Source organism: Oncorhynchus kisutch, unplaced genomic scaffold, assembly GCF_002021735.2.
Source record: "Oncorhynchus kisutch isolate 150728-3 unplaced genomic scaffold, Okis_V2 Okis06b-Okis10b_hom, whole genome shotgun sequence".
Classification (NCBI taxonomy): domain Eukaryota; kingdom Metazoa; phylum Chordata; class Actinopteri; order Salmoniformes; family Salmonidae; genus Oncorhynchus; species Oncorhynchus kisutch.
This window is the reverse complement of record NW_022261983.1, coordinates 18809886-18824885: the sequence shown is the minus strand read 5'-3', so window position 1 is coordinate 18824885 and position 15000 is coordinate 18809886. Positions and strand designations below refer to the sequence as shown.

The window sequence follows — 15000 nt, the reverse complement described above, 5'->3', positions numbered from 1 at the left end:
CCACTAGGATGGCTGTGCTGAGGCTGTGCCACCACTAGGATGGCTGTGCTGAGGCTGGGCCACCACTACGATGGCTGTGCTGAGGCTGGGCCACCACTAGGATGGCTGGGCCACAACTAGGATGGCTGTGCTGAGGCTGGGCCACAACTAGGATGGCTGAGCTGAGGCTGGGCCACAACTAGGATGGCTGAGCTGAGGCTGGGCCACCACTAGGACGGCTGGGCTGAGGCTGGGCCACCACTAGGATGGCTGGGCCACAACTAGGATGGCTGTACTGAGGCTGGGCCACCACTGGGATGGCTGGGCCACCACTAGGATGGCTGTACTGAGGCTGGGCCACTGGGATGGCTGTACTGAGGCTGGGCCACCACTAGGATGGCTGTACTGAGGCTGGGCCACTGGGATGGCTGTACTGAGGCTGGGCCACCACTGGGATGGCTGTACTGAGACTGGGCCACCACTAGGATGGCTGTGCGGAGGCTGGGAAACCACTAGGATGGCTGGGCCACCACTAGGGTGGCTGTGGTAAGGCTGGGACACCACTATGATGGCTGGGCCACCACTAGGATGGCTGGGCCACCACTAGGATGGCTGTGCTGAGGCTGGGCCACCACTGGGATGGCTGGGCCACCACTAGGATGGCTGTACTGAGGCTGGGCCACCACTAGGATGGCTGTACTGAGGCTGGGCCACCACTAGGATGGCTGTGCTGAGGCTGGGACATAGCTACTCTGATGCTGACAACATTGCTACACTTTGATCTGTGTGTGTCATTGAGTACAGAGTAAGATCATCAGCCAGCTCTCTGATGCTGACACTAACGCTAACACTGACACTGACACTAACAGTAACGCTAAGGCTGACACTAACGCTAACACTGACACTAACACTCACACTAACGCTAACGCTGACACTAACACTAACGCTGACACTAACGCTAACGCTAACACTAACACTAACAGTAACGCTAACGCTGACACTAACGCTAACGCTAACACTAACACTAACGCTAACGCTAACAGTAACGCTAACGCTGACACTAACGCTAACGCTAACGCTAACACTGACACGAACAGTAACGCTAACGCTAACACTAACGCTAACGCTAATGCTGACACTAACGCTAACACTAACGCTAACGCTAACACTAACACTAACACTAACGCTAACGCTAACACTAACGCTAACGCTAACACTAACACTAACGCTAACACTGACACGAACAGTAACGCTGACGCTAACACTAACGCTAACGCTGACACTAACACTAACGCTGACACTAACGCTAATGCTGACGCTAACGCTAACGCTAACGCTAACGCTAACACTGACACGAACAGTAACGCTAACGCTAACACTAACGCTTAACGCTAATGCTGACACTAACGCTAATGCTGACACTAACGCTAACGCTAACACTAACACTAACGCTAACGCAGCCTTCCACTGGCACAGACATGAACACGCACGCACGCACGCACGCACGCACACACACACACACACACACACACACACACACACACACACATTAACATGACCAGTGAATTATGATGTGTGATAAGTAACCTTGCCTGAGACCTAATAAATGGTGTGACTTCCCAAAGATAATAACGATAGGTCTTCAGCTCAGTGGACTTTGGGTCAGACAGCCAGTGTGTAACAGCTGAGGTGTGTGTGTTGTTCCTCTGTAGAGGACAGGAGTTATCTGGAATTTGGGGGATGGGATGTTCTTCCCAACAGATGTCCAGAAGCACCCTCTGGGGCTGGGACGAAGAGTACCCATGTGGCAGTGCCAAGCCCGGAGAGGGGGGCAGATACTCTGCCAGCTGACTCACTAGAGTAGGTGTGTCCACGCATGCACACATCCAGAGATCCAGTCCCAGAAGACCCCCCCCCCTCCCTCCTGAGGTCCAATCCCAGAAGACCGACCCCCCCCACCCTCCCTCCTGAGGTCCAATCCCAGAAGGCCACCCACTACCCTACCCATGTCTAAAACACACTCTCGATGTCCCTCAGTTCAATTCAGTGGCATGATTATCTCTCTATACATCTCTGCCTCTCTCTCTGCCTCTCTCTCTCTCTCTCTGTCTCTCTCTCTGCCTCTCTCTCTCTCTCTCTCTCTCTCTCTCTCTGCCTCTCTCTCTGCATCTCTCTCTGTCTGTCTGCCTCTCTTTGTCTCTCTCTCTCTCTATCTCAATTCAATTGAATTCAAAGGGATTTATTGGCATGGGAAACGTACAGTTGAAGTTGGAAGTTTTACATACACCTTAGCCAAATATTTTTAAACTTAGTTTTTCACAATTCCTGACATTTAATCCTAGTAAAAATTCCCTGTCTTAGGTCAGTTAGGATCACCCCTTTATTTTAAGAATGTGAAATGTCTCTCTCTCTCTGCCTCTCTCTCTAGAATAATAGTAGAGAGAATGATTTATTTCAGCTTAGATTTCTTTCATCACATTCCCAGTGGGTCAGAAGTTTACATACACTCAATTAGTATTTGGTAGCATTGCCTTGAAATTGTTTAACTTGGGTCAAACGTTTCGGGTAGCCTTCCACAAGCTTCCCACAGTAAGTTGGGTGAATTTTGGCCCATTCCTCCTGACAGAGCTGGTGTAACTGAATCAGGTTTGTAGGCCTCCTTGCTCACACACGCTTTTTCAGGCCTGCCCACAAATTTTCTATAGGATTGAGGTCAGGGCTTTGTGATGGCCACTCCAATACCTTGTCTTTGTTGTTCTTAAGCCATTTTGCTACAACTTTGGAAGTATGCTTGGGGTCATTGTCCATTTGGAACCAAGCTTTAACTTCCTGACTGATGTCTTGAGATGTTGCTTCAATATATTCACATCATTTTCCGTCCTCATGATTCCATCTATTTTGTGAAGTGCACCAGTCCCTCCTGCAGCATGATGCTGCCACCCCCGTGCTTCACGGTTGGGATGGTGTTCTTCGGCTTGCAAGCATCCCCCTTTTTCCTCCAAACATAACGATGGTCATTATGGCCAAACAGTTCAATTTTTGTGTCATCAGACCAGAGGACATTTCTCCAAAAAGAACAACACACGTACACACAACCGTGGCCGGCTGGATAATAAAGCTGGATAATAAAGCTAATTAACTAATTAACTAATTAAACTAAACACAGGTGTAACTAATCAACAGAAAAAAGAATCAGTGGCAGCTAGTAGGCCGGTGACGACGAACGCCCGATCAGGAAGGGGAGCCACCTTCGGTAGCGGTATGACGGCTGCGTGGTCCCATGGTGTTTATACTTAGACTTAAACTTCTGACTTCAACTGTGTGTTCACATCTCCAAAACAAATGCAATAAACAATAAACAATGGAAACACGAGTAAACATTCCACTCAAATGTGATATTATTATCTATGTTCAGTAACAAGTAGTTGAAGTATGAACGGGACACTAAATAAGCAGATAAAATTTACAATGTTGTTTGTTCTTCGCTGGTTGCTCTTTTCTCATTGCAATAGGCCACAGATCTTGCTGCTGTGATGGCACACTGTGGTATTTTTACCCAACAGATATGGGGGTTTATCAATGTTTGTAGAGAGAGGAGAAAGAGGAGAGAGAGGGCCGAGGGGGAGAGAGAGAGGGCCGAGGGGGAGAGAGAGAGGGCCGAGGGGGAGAGAGAGAGAGAGAGGGCCGAGGGGGAGAGAGAGAGGGCCGAGGGGGAAAGAGAGAGAGGAGAAAGAGGGGAGAGAGGGCCGAGGGGGAGAGAGAGAGGGCCGAGGGGGAGAGAGAGAGGAGAAAGAGGGGAGAGAGGGCCGACACACACATACTGTAACAATCCTCTTCCTGTCAATGACTGGACCAAAGCACAGCGTGGTACATGTTCATGATATTTTATTAAATCAGAACACTTGAACAAAAAAACGAACAGTTCTGTAAGGAAATGTCTCCTTACAGAATGACCCTTAAATGCATTTAGGACCATATTTGAATTTTTGGGTTACCAGATGCACGTTTTCAATCACCAGGTGCACGGGTCTATTTCCTCCTCCAGCACTTGGCTAACAGTCCATAAAGCACCCAGGACGGCCCTGAGTGAAAGAGGGCCGTAGTAGGGTGCTCCTATAGCGGGCATTAAAATCAGAATGACCATTAAATGCATTTAGGACCATCTTTTAATTTTTGGGTTACCAAAAACGACCTAAGTATGGTTCTCAATCAGAGACAACGACAGACAGCTGCCTCTGATTGAGAACCACACCCGGCCAAAACATAGAAATAGAAAACATAGAAAAGGGGACATAGAATGCCCACCCAAATCACACCCTGACCAAACCACAATAGAGACATATAAAGCTCTCTACGGTCAAGGCGTGACACATACAGTACACAAATAAAGACTACTGACTCTTCAAAAAAAAAAAGTACTGTACTGTATATAATATTACTTCTGTCTTATATATATATATACGTATATGTTATAGTATTTCTAAGTATTGTACTGTATATAATATTACTTCTGTCTTTATATATATATATATATATATATGTATATGTTATAGTATTTCTAAGTACTGTACTGTATATAATATTACTTCTGTCTTATATATATATATATATATATATATATCTATGTTATAGTATTTCTAAGTACTGTACTGTATATAATATTACTTCTGTCTTTATATATATATATATATATATATCTATGTTATAGTATTTCTAAGTACTGTACTGTATATAATATTACTTCTGTCTTTATATATATATCTATGTTATAGTATTTCTATCTTGGACTAAGTAAAATATGTACTTTATCACATCTCAGTGTTGGATCACATTGACTGGCTGGAGGTGTGTGTGTGTGTGTGTGTGTGTGTGTGTGTGTGTGTGTGTGTGTGTGTGTGTGTGTGTGTGTGTGTGTGTGTGTGTAACATAATTTACCCAAACTCACAATTTATAACTGTTGTGGATTACCCAAACTCATTATTATAACTATTGGGATTAGATTACCCAAACTCATTATTATAACTATTGGGATTAGATTACCCAAACTCAGTATTATAACTGTTGGGATTACCCAAACTCAGTATTATAACTGTTGGGATTAGATTACCCAAACTCAGTATTATAACTGTTGGGATTACCCAAACTCAGTATTATAACTGTTGGGATTAGATTACCCAAACTCAGTATTATAACTGTTGGGATTAGATTACCCAAACTCAGTATTATAACTGTTGGGATTAGATTACCCAAACTCAGTATTATAACTGTTGGGATTAGATTACCCAAACTCAGTATTATAACTGTTGGGATTAGATTACCCAAACTCAGTATTATAACTGTTGGGATTACCCAAACTCAGTATTATAACTGTTGGGATTACCCAAACTCAGTATTATAACTGTTGGGATTAGATTACCCAAACTCATTATTATAACTTTTGGGATTAGATTACCCAAACTCAGTATTATAACTGTTGGGATTGTAAATCCTTGTATGGTTCATAATGGCAATTGAACATTTGATATGTGTTGTCGTCACTTTGGCTTGAAGTTGAGTGGCGTAGTGTAGCGTTACATAGCATAGCCTAGCATTACATAGCGTAGCCACCTAGCATTACATAGCATAGCCTAGCATTACATAGCATAGCCTAGCATTACATAGTGTAGCCACCTAGCATTACATAGCATAGCCTAGCATTACATAGTGTAGCCACCTAGCATTACATAGCATAGCCTAGCATTACATAGTGTAGCCACCTAGCATTACATAGCATAGCCTAGCATTACATAGTGTAGCCACCTAGCATTACATAGCATAGCCTAGCATTACATAGCGTGGCTTGAGGTTGAGTGGCGTAGTCTAGCATTACATAATTTAGCGCTATAAGTATGTATGCTAACAATGCTAATTTAGTGCTATTGGTATGTAAGCTAACAAATGCTAATTTAACGCAATATGTACCTTCACTATACGATGCTAATTCAAGGTGAATGGTGTTACGTACATGTTAAGCTAAAATCATTAGCATTTCGCGTTTCACTCGCTATAAGTATGTATGCTAACAACGCTAGTTTAGTGCTATTGGTATGTAAGCTAACAAATGCTAATTTAACGCGATATGTACCTTCACTAAACAATGCTAATTCAAGGTGAATGGTGTTACGTACATGTTAAGCTAAAATCATTAGCATTTCACTCACTGCATCGTTATCTGGACCGGCGCTCAACCTTTGACCTCTCCCCACTTCCCCCCCTTGGTCACGTTGCAATGGTATAGAGTATAGAGCACAGCATGATAACTGAGACAGTTTAGAGACTTTAAAACAACTTTATTATCATGATAGAAGTGGACTATTTGTATCGTCAACTTAGTGTTTTTTTCATGTTTCATTACGCTATAAAACACTTGTCAACATTTAGAGAGAAGGTGATAGACACATAATGCAGGAGGTTCTCTCTCTCTTCCTCTGTCCCTCTCCCTCTGTCTATGTCTTTCTCTCTGTCTCTCTCTCTCCCTCTGTCTTCCTCTGTCCCTCTCTCTATGTCTCTCTCTCTCTCTCTCTCTCTCTCTCTCTCTCTCTCTCTCTCTCTCTCTCTCTCTTCCTCTGTCCCTCTCCCTCTCTGTCTCTCTGTCTCTCTCTCTCTCTCTCTCTCTCTCTCTCTCTCTTCCTCTGTCCCTCTCCCTCTCTCTATGTCTCTCTCTCACTCTCTAGTCTCTCTCTCTCTCTCTCTATCTGTCCCTCTCCCGCTCTCTATGTCTTTCTCTCTGTCTCTCTCTCTCTGTCTTCCTCTGTCCCTCTCTCTATGTCTCTCTCTCTCTTCCTCTGTCCCTCTCCATGTCTCTCTCTCGCTCTCTCTCTGTCTCTCTCTCTCTCTCTCTTCCTCTGTCCCTCTCTCTCTGTCTCTCTCTCTCTCTTCCTCTGTCCCTCTCCTCTCTCCTCTCTCTCTCTAGTCTCTCCCTCTATGTCTCTCTCTCTCTTCCTCTGTCCCTCTCCCTCTGTCTCTCTCCCTCTCTCTCCCTCCTCTCTCTCGTCTCTCTTCTCTCTTTTCTCCCTCTCTTCCCCATCCTCTCTCCTTCTCTCTCTCCCCTCCTCTCTCTCTCCTTCTCTCTCCCCCTCATCTCTCCTTCTATCCTTTCTCTCTTCTTCTCTCCTCTCTCTCCCTCCTGCTCTTTCTATCTCTGGTTGAGTTAGTTTGTGTCTTTCTGCATGTAACATGTCAGGTACAGTATGTAACATGTAACATGTCAGGTACAGTATGTAACATGTATGACAGATGAGAAGTCGCTAGATGAACTGAAGTGGGCTGTGGTGATTGTCTGGGCATGAGAATAGAACGACTGGCAGTGTAGAGAGAAAGAGAAGGGGGGGAGAGAGAGAAAGAGAGAGGAGGGGGGAGAGATAGGAGGGGGGAGAGAGGGGGATGGATAGAGAGAGAGTGGGGGGAGAGAGAGAAGGAGAGAAGGAGAGAGGAAGGGGAGAGAGAAGGAGAGACAGCTGAGAAGATGGAGCATAATTTCTGTGAATAACTCAAGGGCCCCATTCCAATACTCTACAAATAACATCCTTCCTTCCCACGGGCCACATTCCAATACTCTACAATTAACATCCTTCCTTCCCACGGGTCCCATTCCAATACTCTACAAATAACGTCCTTCCTTCCCAAGGGCCCCATTCCAATAATCTACAAATACATCCTTCCTTCCCACGGGCCCCATTCCAATAATCTACAAATACATCCTTCCTTCCCAAGGGCCCCATTCCAATAATCTACAAATACATCCTTCCTTCCCAAGGGCCCCTTTCCAATACTCAACAAATACATCCTTCCTTCTATTCATTCACATCTCTCCAGGTTTCCCACGTTGAGCCAACATTATAACATTATAACATTATATTATAACATTATAACACATTGTCTTTAAAACACGTCAAAACTTAAGTTCTACTCTACAAGTGACAGTGAAGGACAATAAGGACCTTGTTTACAGAAAGCTCTTGGAATGGGGGAGGAGGGGTGAGGGAGCAGGGACAGAGGGTGAGGAGGGGTGAAGGAGGAGGGGTGAGATGAGAAGGGACAGAGGGTGAGGAGGGGTGAAGGAGGAGGGGTGAGGGAGAAGGGACAGAGGGTGAGGAGGGGTGAAGGAGGAGGAGTGAGGGAGAAGGGACAGAGGGTGAGGAGGGGTGAAGGAGGAGGGGTGAGGGAGAAGGGACAGAGGGTGAGGAGGGGTGAAGGAGGAGGGGTGAGGGAGAAGGGACAGAGGGTGAGGAGGGTGAGGACGGGTGAGGGAGGAGGGGTGAGGGAGCAGGGACAGAGGGTGAGGAGGGGTGAAGGAGGAGGGGTGAGGGAGAAGGGACAGAGGGTGAGGAGGGGTGAAGGAGGAGGGGTGAGGGAGAAGGGACAGAGGGTGAGGAGGGGTGAAGGAGGAGGAGTGAGGGAGAAGGGACAGAGGGTGAGGAGGGGTGAAGGAGGAGGGGTGAGGGAGAAGGGACAGAGGGTGAGGAGGGGTGAAGGAGGAGGGGTGAGGGAGAAGGGACAGAGGGTAAGGAGGGGTGAGGTAGGAGGGACAGAGGGTGAGGAGGGGTGAGGAGGGGTGAGGGAGAAGGGAGGAGGGACAGAGGGCGAGGAGGGGTGAGGTAGGAGAGACAGAGGGTGAGGAGGGGTGAGGTAGGAGGGACAGAGGGTGAGGAGGGGTGAGGGAGAAGGGAGGAGGGACAGAGGGTGAGGAGGGGTGAGGTAGGAGGGACAGAGGATGAGGAGGGGTGAGGTAGGAGAGACAGAGGGTGAGGAGGGGTGAGGTAGGAGGGACAGAGGGTGAGGAGGGGTGAGGAGGGGTGAGGGAGAAGGGAGGAGGGACAGAGGGTGAGGAGGGGTGAGGTAGGAGAGACAGAGGGTGAGGAGGGGTGAGGTAGGAGGGACAGAGGGTGAGGAGGGGGTGAGGAGGGGTGAGGGAGAAGGGAGGAGGGACAGAGGGTGCGGAGGGTTGAGGTAGGAGGGACAGAGGATGAGGAGGGGTGAGGTAGGAGAGACAGAGGGTGAGGAGGGGTGAGGTAGGAGGGACAGAGGGTGAGGAGGGGTGAGGGAGAAGGGAGGAGGGACAGATGGTGAGGAGGGGTGAGGTAGGAGAGACAGAGGGTGAGGAGGGGTGAGGTAGGAGGGACAGAGGGTGAGGAGGGGTGAGGAGGGGTGAGGGAGAAAGGAGGAGGGACAGAGGGTGAGGAGGGGTGAGGTAGGAGAGACAGAGGGTGAGGAGGGGTGAGGTAGGAGAGACAGAGGGTGAGGAGGAGTGAGGTAGGAGGGACAGAGGGTGAGGAGGGGTGAGGAGGGGTGAGGGACCAGGGACAGAGATATAGGAAAGGGGGGGGGGAGACAGAGGGTGAGGAGGGGTGAGGGAGAAGGGACAGAGGGTGATGAGGGGTGAGGTAGGAGGGACAGAGGGTGAGGAGGGGTGAGGGAGAAGGGACAGAGGGTGATGAGGGGTGAGGTAGGAGGGACAGAGGATGAGGAGGGGGTGAGGTAGGAGAGACAGAGGGTGAGGAGGGGGGAGGGATTGGGGTAAGAGTGAGGGAGGGGGATGTGGAATGGGGAGGAGGGATGGGGGTGAGGGATGGGAGTGTGGGTGAGGGTGAGGGCAGGTAGACGTACAGACAACATATGTTTTTTTTTTTTAAAGAGTTTCAGGAAGTGACAGACTGGTGAGAAGAAACACAGGAAGTGACAGACTGCTATGAGGGAGTAAAGAGAAGAAGGACAGGAAGTGACAGACTGGTGAGAAGAAGTACAGGAAGTAACAGACTGGAATGAGGGAGTAAAGAGAAGAAGGACAGGAAGTGACAGACTGGTATGAGGGAGTAAAGAGAAGAAGGACAGGAAGTGACAGACTGGTGAGAAGAAGGACAGGAAGTGACAGACTGGTATGAGGGAGTAAAGATAAGAAGGACAGGAAGTGACAGACTGGTGAGAAGAATACAGGAAGTAACAGACTGGTGAGAAGAAGGACAGGAAGTGACAGACTGGTATGAGGGAGTAGTAAAGAGAAGAAGGACAGGAAGTGACAGACTGGTATGAGGGAGTAAAGAGAAGAAGGACAGGAAGTGACAGACTGGTGAGAAGAAGGACAGGAAGTGACAGACTGGTATGAGGAAGTAAAAGAGAAGAAGGAAGCACCAATTATCTAACATTTACCATCTAAGAGTTAAATATACTCCAGGTTAAAGTTAACCTCCTAACCACAAAATCTAAGATCAGCTGTCCTTGTGGTTTAAAATATCCCTGTAACTTTCCCAGAAATCCTAGAAAATCCTAGATTCCTCCCACTGGGGTTTCTGGAAACCTGGGAATTTTTGGGGGGAAAGTTGCCAGAATTGTGCAGGTCTTCTGACTGTCCTCCCTTACCTTTACCAATAGAGGTCAGAAGGCAAACTGATCCTAGATCAGGAGTTAAGGCAGGGTTGGGTCAACCTGTTCAGTTAAATATAACCGGTAGGGTTGGGAAATTCTGGTAACCCCCCCCCCCCTCCCACAGCACATTCTCACGTTTTCCAGAAATCCTGATTGGAAGATTCCTGGAATCAGGAGGGAATCCGGAGCCCAACCAACCAGGAATTCTGGGAAAAACCTGGGGATTTTACAAAACCCCTAAGAACTGATATAGATATAAACAGAGAAGGAGTGGAAGCCTCTCAGTGCTCCCTGCTACTGAGGCCAGGGGTTAAAGTTCACAGTTCAAAGTTCAAAAGCTCAAACGGGTCCCCTCCGCTTGTCGACCCTCCCCTCACCCTGGAGTAGATAGTGGCTGGTCCTAACCACTGATCTGTCCTCATACCCTAGTGAACCTACATCCCCTACCCACAGTCCTCTAGTACAGGGGATGCAACTCACAGTCCTCTAGTACAGGGGATGCAACTCACAGTCCTCTAGTACAGGGGATACAACTCACAGTCATCTAGTACAGGGGATGCAACTCACAGTCCTCTGGTACAGGGGGTGGGCAGCAACTCACAGTGCTCTAGTACAGGGGGTGGGCAGCAACTCACAGTCCTCTAGTACAGGGGGGTGGCAGCAACTCGCAGTCCTCTGGTACAGGGGGTGGGCAGCAACTCGCAGTCCTCTAGTACAGGGGGGTGGCAACAACTCACAGTCCTCTAGTACAGGGGGGGCCAACAACTCACAGTCCTCTAGTACAGGGGGTGGGCAGCAACTCATAGTCCTCTAGTACAGGGGGTGGGCAGTCACTCACAGTCCTCTAGTACAGGGGTTGGACAACAAGTCACAGTCCTCTAGTTCAGGGGGTGAACAACAACTCACAGTCCTCTAGTACAGGGGGTGCAACTCACAGTCCTCTAGTACAGGGGGTGGGCAGCAACTCATAGTCCTCTAGTACAGGGGGTGGGCAGCAACTCACAGTGCTCTAGTACAGGGGGTGGGCAACAACTCACAGTCCTCTAGTACAGGGGATGGACAGCAACTCACAGTCCTCTAGTACAGGGGATGGACAGCAACTCACAGTCCTCTAGTACAGGGGTGGGCAACAACTCACAGTCCTCTAGTACAGGGGTGGGCAGCAACTCACAGTCCTCTAGTACAGGGGGTGGGCAGCAACTCACAGTCCTCTAGTACAGGGGGGGGCAACAACTCACAGTCCTCTAGTACAGGGGGTGGGCAGCAACTCACAGTCCTCTAGTACAGGGGGTGGGCAGCAACTCACAGTCCTCTAGTACAGGGGATGGACAGCAACTCACAGTCCTCTAGTACAGGGGGTGGGCAGCAACTCACAGTCCTCTAGTACAGGGGGTGGGCAGCAACTCACAGTCCTCTAGTACAGGGGGTGGGCAGCAACTCACAGTCCTCTAGTACAGCGGGTGGGCAGCAACTCACAGTCCTTTAGTACAGGGGGTGGGCAGCAACTCACAGTCCTCTAGTACAGGGGATGGGAAGCAACTCACAGTCCTCTAATACAGGGGGTGGGCAGCAACTCACAGTCCTCTAGTACAGGGGGCAGCAACTCTCAGTCCTCTGGTACAGGGGGTGGGCAGCAACTCACAGTCCTCTGGTACAGGGGATGCAACTCACAGTCCTCTAGTACAGGGGATACAACTCACAGTCATCTAGTACAGGGGATGCAACTCACAGTCCTCTGGTACAGGGGGTGGGCAGCAACTCACAGTCCTCTAGTACAGGGGGGTGGCAACAACTCACAGTCCTCTAGTACAGGGGGTGGGCAGCAACTCATAGTCCTCTAGTACAGGGGGTGGGCAGCAACTCACAGTCCTCTAGTACAGGGGGTGGGCAGCAACTCACAGTCCTCTAGTACAGGGGGTGGGCAGCAACTCACAGTCCTCTAGTACAGGGGGTGGGCAGCAACTCACAGCCCTCTAGTACAGGGGGTGGACAACAACTCACAGTCCTCTAGTTCAGGGGGTGGGCAGCAACTCACAGTCCTCTAGTACAGGGGGTGGGCAGCAACTCACAGTCCTCTAGTACAGGGGGTGGACAACAACTCACAGTCCTCTAGTACAGGGGATGGGCAGCAACTCTCAGTCCTTTGGTACAGGGGGTGGGCAGCAACTCACAGTCCTCTAGTACAGGGGGCAGCAACTCACAGTCCTCTAGTACAGGGGGTGGACAGCAACTCACAGTCCTCTAGTACAGGGGGTGGGCAGCAACTCACAGTCCTCTAGTACAGGGGGTGGGCAGCAACTCACAGTCCTCTAGTTTAGGGGGTGGACAACAACTCACAGTCCTCTAGTACAGGGGATGGGCAGCAACTCTCAGTCCTTTGGTACAGGGGGTGGGCAGCAACTCACAGTCCTCTAGTACAGGGGGCAGCAACTCACAGTCCTCTAGTACAGGGGATGGACAGCAACTCACAGTCCTCTAGTACAGGGGGTGGGCAGCAACTCACAGTCCTCTAGTACAGGGGTGGGCAGCAACTCACAGTCCTCTAGTACAGGGGGCAGCAACTCACAGTCCTCTAGTACATGGGGCAGAAACTCTCAGTCCTCTGGTACAGGGGGTGGGCAGCAACTCACAGTCCTCTGGTACAGGGGGTGGGCAGCAACTCACAGTCCTCTAGTACAGGGGGTGGACAACAACTCACAGTCCTCTAGTACAGGGGATGGGCAGCAACTCTCAGTCCTTTGGTACAGGGGGTGGGCAGCAACTCACAGTCCTCTAGTACAGGGGGCAGCAACTCACAGTCCTCTAGTACAGGGGATGGACAGCAACTCACAGTCCTCTAGTACAGGGGGTGGGCAGCAACTCACAGTCCTCTAGTACAGGGGGTGGGCAGCAACTCACAGTCCTCTAGTACAGGGGGCAGCAACTCACAGTCCTCTAGTACATGGGCAGAAACTCTCAGTCCTCTGGTACAGGGGGTGGGCAGCAACTCACAGTCCTCTGGTACAGGGGGTGGGCAGCAACTCACAGTCCTCTAGTACAGGGGGTGGGAAGCAACTCACAGTCCTCTAGTACAGGGGGCAACAACTCATAGTCCTCTAGTGCAAGGGATGCAACTCACAGTCCTCTAGTGCAGGGGTGGGCAGCAACTCACAGTCCTCTAGTGCAGGGGGTGGACAACAACTCACAGTCCTCTAGTACAGGGGATGCAACTCACAGTCCTCTAGTGCAGGGGGGGGGGCAGCAACTCACAGTCCTCTAGTACAGGGGGTGGGCAACAACTCTCAGTCCTCTAGTACAGGGGGTGGGCAACAACTCTCAGTCCTCTAGTACAGGGGGTGGGCAGCAACTCACAGTCCTCTAGTACAGGGGCAGCAACTCACAGTCCTCTAGTACCTGGGGTGGACAGCAACTCACAGTCCTCTAGTACAGGGGGCAGCAACTCTCAGTCCTCTGGTACAGGGGGTGGGCAGCAACTCACAGTCCTCTAGTACAGGGGGTGGGAAGCAACTCACAGTCCTCTAGTACAGGGGGCAACAACTCATAGTCCTCTAGTGCAGGGGATGCAACTCACAGTCCTCTAGTGCAGGGGTGGGCAGCAACTCACAGTCCTCTAGTGCAGGGGGTGGACAACAACTCACAGTCCTCTAGTACAGGGGATGCAACTCACAGTCCTCTAGTGCAGGGGGGGGCAGCAACTCACAGTCCTCTAGTACAGGGGGTGGGCAACAACTCTCAGTCCTCTAGTACAGGGGGTGGGCAGCAACTCACAGTCCTCTAGTACAGGGGCAGCAACTCACAGTCCTCTAGTACCTGGGGTGGACAGCAACTCACAGTCCTCTAGTACAGGGGGCAGCAACTCTCAGTCCTCTGGTACAGGGGGTGGGCAACAACTCACAGTCCTCTAGTACAGGGGGGGCAACAACTCACAGTCCTCTAGTACAGGGGGTGGGCAGCAACTCACAGTCCTCTAGTACAGAGGGTGGGCAGCAACTCACCAGTAGTGCCCAGCCCCCCTGCACTAGGGGATGAGGTTAAGGGGTAGTTCCCCCCCCCCTCCACTAGGGGATGAGGTTAAGTGGTAGTGCCCCCCCCCTCCACTAGGGGATGAGGTTAAGTGGTAGTGCTCCCCCCTCCACTAGGGGATGAGGTTAAGGGCTAGTTCCCCCCCTCCACTAGGGGATGAGTTTAAGGGGTAGTACCCCCCCTCCACTAGGGGATGAGGTTAAGTGATAGTGCCCCCCCCCTCCACTAGGGGATGAGGTTAATTGGTAGTTCCCCCCCTCCACTAGGGGATGAGGTTAAGGGGTAGTGCCCACCCCTCCACTAAAGGATGAGGTTAAGGGGTAGTGCCCACCCCTCCACTAAAGGATGAGGGTAAGGGATAGTGCCCCGTCTCCACTAGGGGATGAGGTTAAGGGGTAGTGCCCACCCCTCCACTAAAGGATGAGGTTAAGGGGTAGTGCCCACCCCTCCACTAGGGGATGAGGTTAAGGGGTAGTGCCCACCCCCCCACTAGGGGATGAGGTTAAGGGGTAGTGCCCCCCCCTCCACTAGGGGATGAGGTTAAGGGGTAGTGCCCCCCCGCCTCCACTAGGGGATGAGTTTAAGGGGTAGTGCCCA

General features: G+C 50.2%; 1 protein-coding gene across 1 annotated transcript; it reads left to right on the top strand.

The window, feature by feature from the left end:
• The first annotated feature begins 587 nt into the window (after positions 1–587).
• LOC116359885 (circumsporozoite protein-like) lies at positions 588–1368 on the top strand. Its single transcript, XM_031813764.1, has 2 exons — positions 588–644; positions 784–1368. Exons 1-2 carry the CDS (start codon positions 588–590, stop codon positions 1366–1368), a joined length of 642 nt encoding a protein of 213 aa, XP_031669624.1.
• Positions 1369–15000: the final 13632 nt, after the last annotated feature.

Coding starts and splice junctions, on each gene's coding strand:
- LOC116359885 (XM_031813764.1), top strand. CDS start 588: ATGGCTGTGCTGAGGCTGGGCCACCACTGGGATGGCTGGGCCACCACT. Junction 645..783: donor GGGCCACCACTAGGATGGCT/GTACTGAGGCTG, acceptor CATTGAGTACAG/AGTAAGATCATCAGCCAGCT.